At 51.4% G+C, this 8,919-nt stretch overlaps 1 protein-coding gene across 1 annotated transcript in view; it reads right to left on the reverse strand.

The window, feature by feature from the left end:
* Nucleotides 1-3,951: 3,951 nt before the first annotated feature.
* The window catches only part of IL4 (interleukin 4), a gene marked incomplete at its 5' end in the record, with an annotated part of 8,105 nt that continues 3,137 nt past the window's right edge, over nucleotides 3,952-8,919 (reverse strand). The window contains 4 exons of the mRNA XM_010173167.1: nucleotides 3,952-4,044; nucleotides 4,221-4,352; nucleotides 5,682-5,729; nucleotides 5,945-6,152. Coding sequence (XP_010171469.1) covers nucleotides 3,952-4,044; nucleotides 4,221-4,352; nucleotides 5,682-5,729; nucleotides 5,945-6,152 — 481 coding nt within the window. The remainder of the gene's footprint in view (nucleotides 4,045-4,220; nucleotides 4,353-5,681; nucleotides 5,730-5,944; nucleotides 6,153-8,919) is intronic.

The raw sequence follows: 8,919 nt of genomic DNA on the forward strand, positions 1-8,919 counted from the left end.
CTGTGTGTTCCTGTGTGGATTGTATCGTCTTGGATGAGAGGAAAGAAAAGAATTGGTCTCTGCTGATAACCATTTATTTGTGGTGGCTGCTCTTTTCCTTTGATATTGATGCTGCTAACAGACACATCTCACTTTAATACATCGCTCGTGTGTCCCAGAGAAAACTCATCTCCTTTGGATTGTGTGTGCTTTGGAACTTGTCCTGGAGCACATCAGCTGCAGGCATCTCAACAAGCTCCCGTGCCAGGGTGGTGGTGGTGGTGGTCATCAGCTGTAACTTCCACGTCATCTTAGTGTTACCTGGAGGTTTGCAAAGCTGTGATTACTGCCAGGAGAAATGGAGTCCCTAAGCATGACAGGAAGAACAAGACAGCTCCTGAGGTGTCCTGAGTTCTTGCTAGCAGCCCTTTTTGCAGTTCCCAGAGTGTTCTTGTGAAGTACTTGGAGTAATTAAAAGTTGATTGCCCTTTCTTACTGTCACGGTGCTTAACTGGATGTACCTTGTGACTCTGTGACAGGAGCTGTAATGGTTAAAACTGGTCTTGAAAGGGCATATTTTGCTCTGGAGATATAATCAGTGCTATTCTCAATGAGAGTTGTAAGCTTTTTCCCTGGTTTTTGTAAATGTGGGGTTTTTTCAGGATCATGACCTAGAAGAACATACTGCCCCTCTGTTTTGGGGGTGGGGGGAATGTCACCTGAGTTCGTAGGAGATGCAGATACAAACACTGGCAGTAATTTTCTGTAGCCTAGCACTTCAAGAGGTAAATACTCTGAATTTTTGTCAGCCTAAGCTGTGGTTGGTTTTGCTCTTGAAGAGCTGACCTTACTTTGAATGTGTTTGGCCAGGGTTGGGTTGTCTTGTGTTACCTACTTCTCCTCAAACCAGACAGACTGAACATGGGTTAAGTGCTGTTGTGTCTTAGGCCTCAGGTCACTTCTCAGTCCAAGCACATAGATGTGTAGTTTTGACCTGTACAAGTTCTCAGAACCAGGGATAATTTGTATTTCCCTTTTGTGTTACTTGTTGAATGGTCTGTTTTTAAGGGAGTTTCTCCTGAACTGTGTTTTCAAGAAGACTGTTGCAAAGTCTTGTACCTGGCACAGACATCAGTGGCTGCAAGATACCTGTGTGAACCATGATGCTGCATTTTAAAGATATTTAAATTTAACTATAAAGGCATGTGCTTGATGACTCAATGTTACAGTCCTGCTGCTGAAAACAATAGTACTCCACATAGTTCAGTGAGCCTTGGGGCAGAGCAAACAACAAATCCTTGCTTGCACACCTTTGGGATTGGCAGATTAGAGAGAGAGGTTGTAATCACCTGGTACACGGGCTTGGAGGGCAAATTAGCTGCTCTTGCAAGAGGACTTTACGTGAAGTGGAACACTGGCATGGCCAGGATGATCCATCAGCGTGGTTTGCCTCTTAACTGGGGTGTTTTGTTGAAGTTCTGGGAACTTCAGCAGTTCTGAACTGCAGAACTACAGCTGGGGGGTCTGACTTTCAGGTTTGCCAGATGGGTCTTCTCTGTAGCCCTGGGCAATCTGTAAATGTCTCATGGGTCCATAACATGTTTTAATGAGGAAGGGCTTTGGTTTGTGTGGGGTTTTTTAAAGAGCTTGGTACAGCCATTCTCATCCCAGGTCAGTATGTGCTCTATAGTATTTATCAAAAACCATATTACCATAAATATCTAGTGTGTGTCCTCATCTTTCCATCTTGCTACCAGAAGATTCCTCTCATTCCAGAACATCAACCTTAACACTGAGGGGTTGGTTGGTTTTTTTTGATGCTTTATGTTGTTTAATGTTGTGTAAATGAATTAATTCATATTTAATTTGTTCCTGATCCTTTCTTTTAAGAGGAGGGGAACATGGTCCTTAGTGCCTTTCACTGACTTTGCTGTCTGCACATGTCCAGCTTTCACCTCTCTCAGCATTTCTGCTCAGCCAGTCCTGTATATAGGAGAAACCACAAGTCTGTCTCTATTATTTGTCTTCCTATTTATTGTTTTTCTAACTCTGTTTATTTCTGATTATTTTGTTTTATGGTTTAACTTTATTCATGACATTGTATATATCAATATTGTTGTCCCTGGAGCATGTTCATACCATGAAATAAAATCCTTAATTCCTAGTTCCACCTCTGTGCATGTTTTTTTGGATAACTCGACATGTTACAGCATCTTTCTAACTCAGTTCAGTCAGAAGATGTCTGGAGGGTTGTTAAATAGTCTGTGTAGCTCTGTGATGTCCAGCACTTACTGGAGAAGTTAGAGAAGTGAGTTTGGGGAGTGTGGGACCCCCATTGCTGAGCTTCAGGGTGGTGGGCAACAAGCTCCTGTGGAAGAGGAAGATGGGGCAGAACAAGAGGACACTGTGAGACTCCGGAGAAGATTAATGGGATGAGGTCAGTCTGGAGATTGGGAGATGAGCCCTGAGGAGCTGGTGAGCCCCAAGGAGCTGATGAACCCCTTGTTGAAGCCCATCCTCTGCTGGGGTTGTCCTCAGCTGCCCTTGGGGAAAAGAGCCCAGCTGAGCCCCAGAGCGCTGCGAGAGCAGCAGCCTCTCCGCTGAAAGAGCCGGTGCTGCCTGTGTTCTGCCTCTTCTAGTTTGTGCACGGCATGGGTGGCACTGCTGGTGGAGAGAACACTCTCCATGCTGCTCTGGCTTTGTGTGACACGAGGAGCCTGTCACACCCCCTGTTCGTGCAGATGGTCTGAATTTACCTGCAGCAGCTGGAAGCGCTCAGCTCCGTTTCCTTTGCGTGAACGGAGTTGGTCGGCCGTGCATTTCTTCCTCTGGACGCCGTGCCAGCCCACTCACCCGGCAGGTAACAGATTGTTTGTGGTCTGCAAACTTCGTAGCTCCCCTGAGTGACTCAGCTGATGCACCAACCAAACCTTGTGCACTCCTGGGACTTTCCAAAGCGCTCTCCCACGCTGTGCCAAAGTACGTTGCAAAATGGTAGACACCTAAATACCTGCAGGACTCCAGCCCCCTGTCCATGAGTCTGCTGCAGGCTCCACTCATCCCTTCAGCGCTGCAGTTTTCCTCCCTGTTGCTATTTATTTTTCCTGCTGTTGCTGTAGCCTCTTCACTCCTGGCCCTCAAAGGGCTGTGCCAGACTAGAAGGTGAGAGGAGGAACCAAGGACCTGCTTAGCTGAGGACCTGGCATCTCCCTTCTCAGCTGTAGCACATCTGAGTTCATGGCTTTCAGAGGCTGTTTGTGGTTTGTCCTCTGCACTCTGCCTTCTCTTGGGCTTTTTCCTCTGCTCAGACCTGCTTTCCTTGTGTTAGTACAACCCTAAATCCCACAGCAGGACCAATTCTTTGGTCTGGCAACTTGTGCCAGCACCACCCTTCTGCCAGTGGGCTCTGTGCTCTGGTCACTGTAGCCCTGTGTATTTTTTTGCAACTTAAATGGCAAATAAACAAGAATTACTTCTGACTTAATGGTTTTAAACCCCTTTATTTCTAAAGCTCCAGTTCCACTGCTCAGCTCTCCACAGTCTGTGCCCTGGTTTCCAACTCAGTCACAAACTTGGATAGGGAATGCCCATCCCTTCTTCCCTGCCCTGCACTTTCCCTCTGTTGCCATCAGTCTGGTCCCTATTGCTTCTGGCCTTGGGACAACATCCCAGCCATGGTCTCCTCTGGGGTCCCAGCCACCCCTGGGTGTTTGTACTGGGGATGGTGGGAGAGGGCTGTGGGTGCTGCCAGCTGCATCCCACAGCCCAGTGCTCTTTGTTCCAGGTGGCACCTTCAAGCTCTCAAACATGCTCTTGTGCTCTCCAGTTTCTGCCCAAGAAATACCTAATGCAATGTAATTTAGTCCAAAAATACATTTATTTAAAGAATTATTATAAATAATTTTTTTTAAAGTGTCATTATAGTTTAAAAACAAACCAAAACAAAACCCCAAGCTCTTTTCACTTCAAAGTCTAGGATTTTACTAATCGTTGGAGGAGTCTGTGTAAGGCCACTAGGAATTCAGTCAAGGACGTAGTGTTGCCTGTTGCCACGGGACATGGGGCCTGTAATAAGAAAACCAAACAACTGTTAGGATGGTGGGTGGGAGAGGGACCTGGTTCTGTAGCTGATGGTGGTGAGGGAGAGGAAATGGTGATGGAGGGAGAAGCTGGATGTGCAGAAAGCTTGAGGGCTGCATGGCCCTGGAGCAGTTTGCAGGTGAGCTGTGCCCTGCCCTTACCTTATGGACTGTGCTCTTCCTTTGGAGGATACGGAGCAAGTTGAGGTGAATGCCCTCCAGCTGCCTGTGGCAGCTCTGACCCTCCAAGACAACTGTGGTGGCTTTGCATAAGATCTCTAGGTCATCATCTTTCTGGAAGAAAACACACATGGCTTTTTCAGAAACCCTTTTGTACACCCATGGCTTCGTTAGCAGCAGGTGAAACCAGCACAAATAATACATTTCTGTTCTAAATGGCAGGTGCAAAGTAGAGCTGGAGATGTCAGAGCTTCCTCTGGAGCTTCCCAGCCACACGTGTGTGTGCACACAGCTCTGTTCCCATCCCTGGCCCCTGTCAGTGAGAAGTCGTGGCAGGGTTTGGTGCAGCATTGAGCACCCACGTGCTTAGAGCATCGTGGTCCTGGCCTGGGTGTGAAGGTGGGACCCTGTGCTCGGGGTCCTGCAGGTATGGAGCTGGTTTGGGTGGACAGAGGCTCTGTGCCACTAACAACAAGCCCTGGGGAAGAAGTTGCCTCCATCAGGTGCTTTGAGGAGATGAAACCCTGCAGCAGCGACATGTGGAGGGTGAGCTCGTAAGTGAAGTGCTGGTGGTAATAAGAAAACTATTCATTGTCCTCCCTGGGGGACATTCCCTGGGTGGGGGAGATCGCTGAGAGCTCTGCCAGCTCGGGGGTCCTTGGCCTTCACCCACGTGGCACCAGCACATAAGTGACCAGTCCATCCCCGTGACTACGACTGGCTCTGCGGGTGTCGGGTCCTGCAGCATCTCGGGTGTCTCTTCTCCCTCCCAGGGCTGGTCCCTGTGGCAGGAGGGGTGTGGGGACCCCCTGATGGGGTGCTCAGCCCCCCATGGGAGGCTGCCGCCCACCCGTGTGGCACAAGGTGAGGCCGTCGGCTTTCTGTGAAAACATGAACTCCGGGGCCGGGGAGCTGGGCTCAGGCAGCGACTTTCAGAGCAGAAATAGCTTCAGTATCTGCTATTGAATCTCCTGCCGAGTGAAGAGCCTTCCCCAGAGCAGAGGGCCAGTGTGTCACACCAGAGCTGGAGATGCTGCGCGATAGGAGTGCGTGGGTGTCTGTGAGATGGTGACACACCGCTCCAGGGAAGGGAAGAAGTTCCTCTCTTCCTTTCTGAAAAGCTTCAAACCCCCTTGGCTGCTGCTCAGCCCCGTGCTGCCCATTCCCCCCCACCCCCTGCCCTCCCCATCGCGCTGGGGTGGCTGATGCTGCTTTGGTGGGAGGTGGGTGTGGGAGGCGAGGACACCTGTGCTGGGCACTGGGCGCAGCCCAGTGTCACTGCCTGGGGCTCATGATGGGCTCTGGTGCCACAGTGGGATGGGCAGAGCTCCCAGGGCACCACACCTGCCCCGTGCTGCCCTCCAGCCCCCAGCAGCCTCTCCCTGGACCCAGCTGGTGGCTGTGGGGTTGTTTTCAAACAAGGATGAGTTTGGTTTTTCTTACCTCACCACCCGCAAAGATATTGGTCACGTTCATATTGTTGCAGGAAACCTGAATCAAGACACAAAGGAGAGGAACAATCAGGCTGGAGAAACCACTAACGTGGCTCCATCCCCAACACGCAGACACACACCCGTCCATCTGTCTGTCTGTCCCCTGGGAGCGCGGCGAGCCGCACGCTCAGCACCTTTCTCTGACTCAGCATCGCTCTCGCCAGAGCCCAGCAAACCCATCGGTCCCTCCCATCAGCGGGTAACGAGCCCTACCTTGGTCTCCAGGAGCTTGCTCAGCAGCGTGATGCTCTCCTTCAGGAAGGTGGAGCTCTGCAGCAGGGTGACGCTGTGGCCCTGGCAGGTGGACAGCGCCAGGAAGGTGAGCAGGACCGACACTGGGATGCTCATGGCCTGGTTGGACTGAACCTCCTCAGCTGAGAGTTTGTGGATATTGTAGTGATCTCTACCTGTGTGTGCTTTTCTGGAAGCAACATCTCAATTTATGGCTGTGAAATTGCTGAACCTGTAGGAAAAAGAAAAAAAACACCTTATTTTTCCCTTATCTGCACTTTCCAAATTTGCTCCTGTCCCCTCAGGACAACAGGTCGCTCGTGTAAGAGTCAAGATTTTCTTCTGATCTTGCACATTACGTTTCGATGTAGGAAATTTCCACCGTAAGATAACGGTGGTAGGAGTCAGGTCACATAGAAAAGAAAAGGGTGTGAGCTGCCCCCCTGGGAGATTCTCCAGTTCTCCGAACCCCAAGACTTTCTCCACACCGTGAATTCCGAGTAGCCGAACGGGTGAGACCACGGATCTGTCCGTGCTCCCAGAATGCAGCTTTGCTTTGTTTTTCTCTAACTATCCTCCAACCTCTTCCATCTCACGTGTCATTTGAATATCTCCAAATCATGCAAAGCATCCTTCATCTGCATACCATCTTCTAGCTGCGCTTATCTTCACCTGCGCCCGGGGAGGAGCGGAAAGCGCGGCCGAGCCCTGCCTGGGGCCCTCCGGGGTGGCACTGGGGCATCACCGGGGCTGGGGGGGTTATGGGGAGCTGGGATCCTCTGGTCCAAACGGGACCCTAAAACAATGGGAACCCAAAACAATGGTGGTCAAGGGGACCTTGAAGCAGGATCACCCTGCCTGGGGCACCCTGCGGGGACATGGACGAGGGACAGGGTGGTCCCACAGCATCGCTTGGGCACTGGGGTGGGGAAATGAGGCTTAGTGACTCTGCTCCAGCACTTGGTGTCTTGGAGAACTGGAGGCTTCCCTGGTCCATCCCACCCTGCTCAGGGCAAAGCCTGAGTGAGGTTCAGGCTCTGGGCTCTGCCGGCGTCACCGCCCGGCGCTGCCGCAGGAAATCGCGCTGAGAAATTCGCTGAGCCGGGAAACTTCGGAGTTTTGTAATAACTAAGAGGTATTTTTCTAACTCAAATAGCAACTCGCCAGCAGATGCTTGATAAGAGTTTGCGAGCACTCGATTAATCCGGGAGCAACCAGACTGAGAGTAATTTTGTTTGTCTAATTACGAAATGCCCCAGATGATGTTGGTGCCACTGACTCAGAAAGACCTTCGGGAGGGATTTGCCGTTTCCTACCTGCTCCGCTCTCGATGGGGAGCAGATAAGCCAACGTGCTCCAACTGTGGCACCACGTCGTGGTGGCAGCGATGACCCTCTGTGGTTGGTGGCCATGGGGCCAAGCTCCTTGTTGGGATGCCCAGAGATGTCCCACTGCTCTGGGAGGGTTGGTGGTGGAAGGGTCTCTGCCTGACAGTGATGCTGGTGAAGGGGATGGAGGTGGTGGTCCTGTCCTGTAGACAGATGATGATGGAAAGCCCTTAAACTGGAGTCAGTGAACAGAAAATGCTAAATTAACAGAAAAATGTCACCTTTGAGCTACTCGGGCTGAATCATGGTGGAAAACTGCATCACTGGGCGATGGGAAAGTCACCAGTGGAGAAAAAAATTCCCACGTTCTTTCCCAGGGGTGGGATGCAGCTGATGGTGGTCACGGCCTCATTGATGGCTGGAGGGATGGCTCCAGCCCCAGCACAGTGCCTGGCACGGGCAGGATGGTCATTTCTAGAGCTCTGGCAGCACCTTCCCCTCAGCTGTTGCTCAGGGGATGAACCTGCTGCTGTTTTCTCTGCCGCAGGAAGATGCTTGGATCAGAAATGCTCCCTCAAGTCTTCCCCGCTGCCATTCTCCCCCTCGTGATCTCTGGTTGGAAGCATCTCCCCATCACATGAGGATCCCGCCTGGGCTCCCAGCACCAATGTCCCCACAGCCACCAAGCCCAGAGCTCTGCTGAAAGCCGTGGCCACTGGCTCAGCTTTCCTGCTCTTTCCTTGGCCCAAACCAGAGTGATTCCAGGACACTCACCGAGAAAAGGCCACCAGGGTTTGCCTGGTCACGCGCTGCCCAGGGTAGATTTTGGCTGGTGTTGGCAGGGACGTGCTGCTGTTTTCAGGCACTTCTGTTGCCTGACGTGTCTGGTCATCACGACTGAGGGAACTGGAGAAAAGGAGGCTGAGGGGAGACCTTCTGGCTCTGTCCAAGTCCCTTGGAGGAGGGTGGAGAGAGGTGGGGGTGGGTCTGTTCAACCAAGGAACAAGGAACAGGACAAGAGGAAATGGGCTCCAGTTGTGCCCAGGGCAGTTGAGATGGGATGTGAGGAAGAATTTCTTTGCTGAAAGGGTTCTGAGGCATTGGAAGGGGTTGCCCAGGGCAGTGGTGGAGTCCCCATCCCTGGAGGGATTGAAGAGTCGTGTAGACACAGTGCTGAGGGACATGGGTTAGTCATAGGGGACTGGTCAGTGTTGGGTTCATGGTTGGACTCGATGAGCTTAAAGGGCTTTTCCAGTTGAGGCCATTCTGGCCTCAGCACACGTGTTGATGGCAATTCCCTGTATTTACAGCAATTCCCAGCAGCCAGGTTGCCCACTGATTTCCTGCCCATGTATCAGCTGCTGCTGGCACCCCAGTGGGCCATTGTCCCATGAGCCAGCCCTGTCCCTTCCCTCTCCCATCGCCCGAGTGTGCCGTGGACATGTGTTAATTCCCCTAATTTCCCTGATCAAATTTGCAAAACGTTCTTCTTTGTGTCCAATATTTTCGAGACCCATCTGGGAGATGTGGGGTTGCTCTTGGTCTCGATGTGAGTTTCATTTTTTCTGTGATGTGTGTGGTCTGGAGCTTCATGAGCAAAAATAATCTCAGATTCCAAACCCCCCCCCC

The sequence above is a fragment of the Antrostomus carolinensis genome, unplaced genomic scaffold (genome assembly GCF_000700745.2).
Source record: "Antrostomus carolinensis isolate BGI_N321 unplaced genomic scaffold, ASM70074v2 scaffold22258, whole genome shotgun sequence".
NCBI lineage: Eukaryota > Metazoa > Chordata > Aves > Caprimulgiformes > Caprimulgidae > Antrostomus > Antrostomus carolinensis.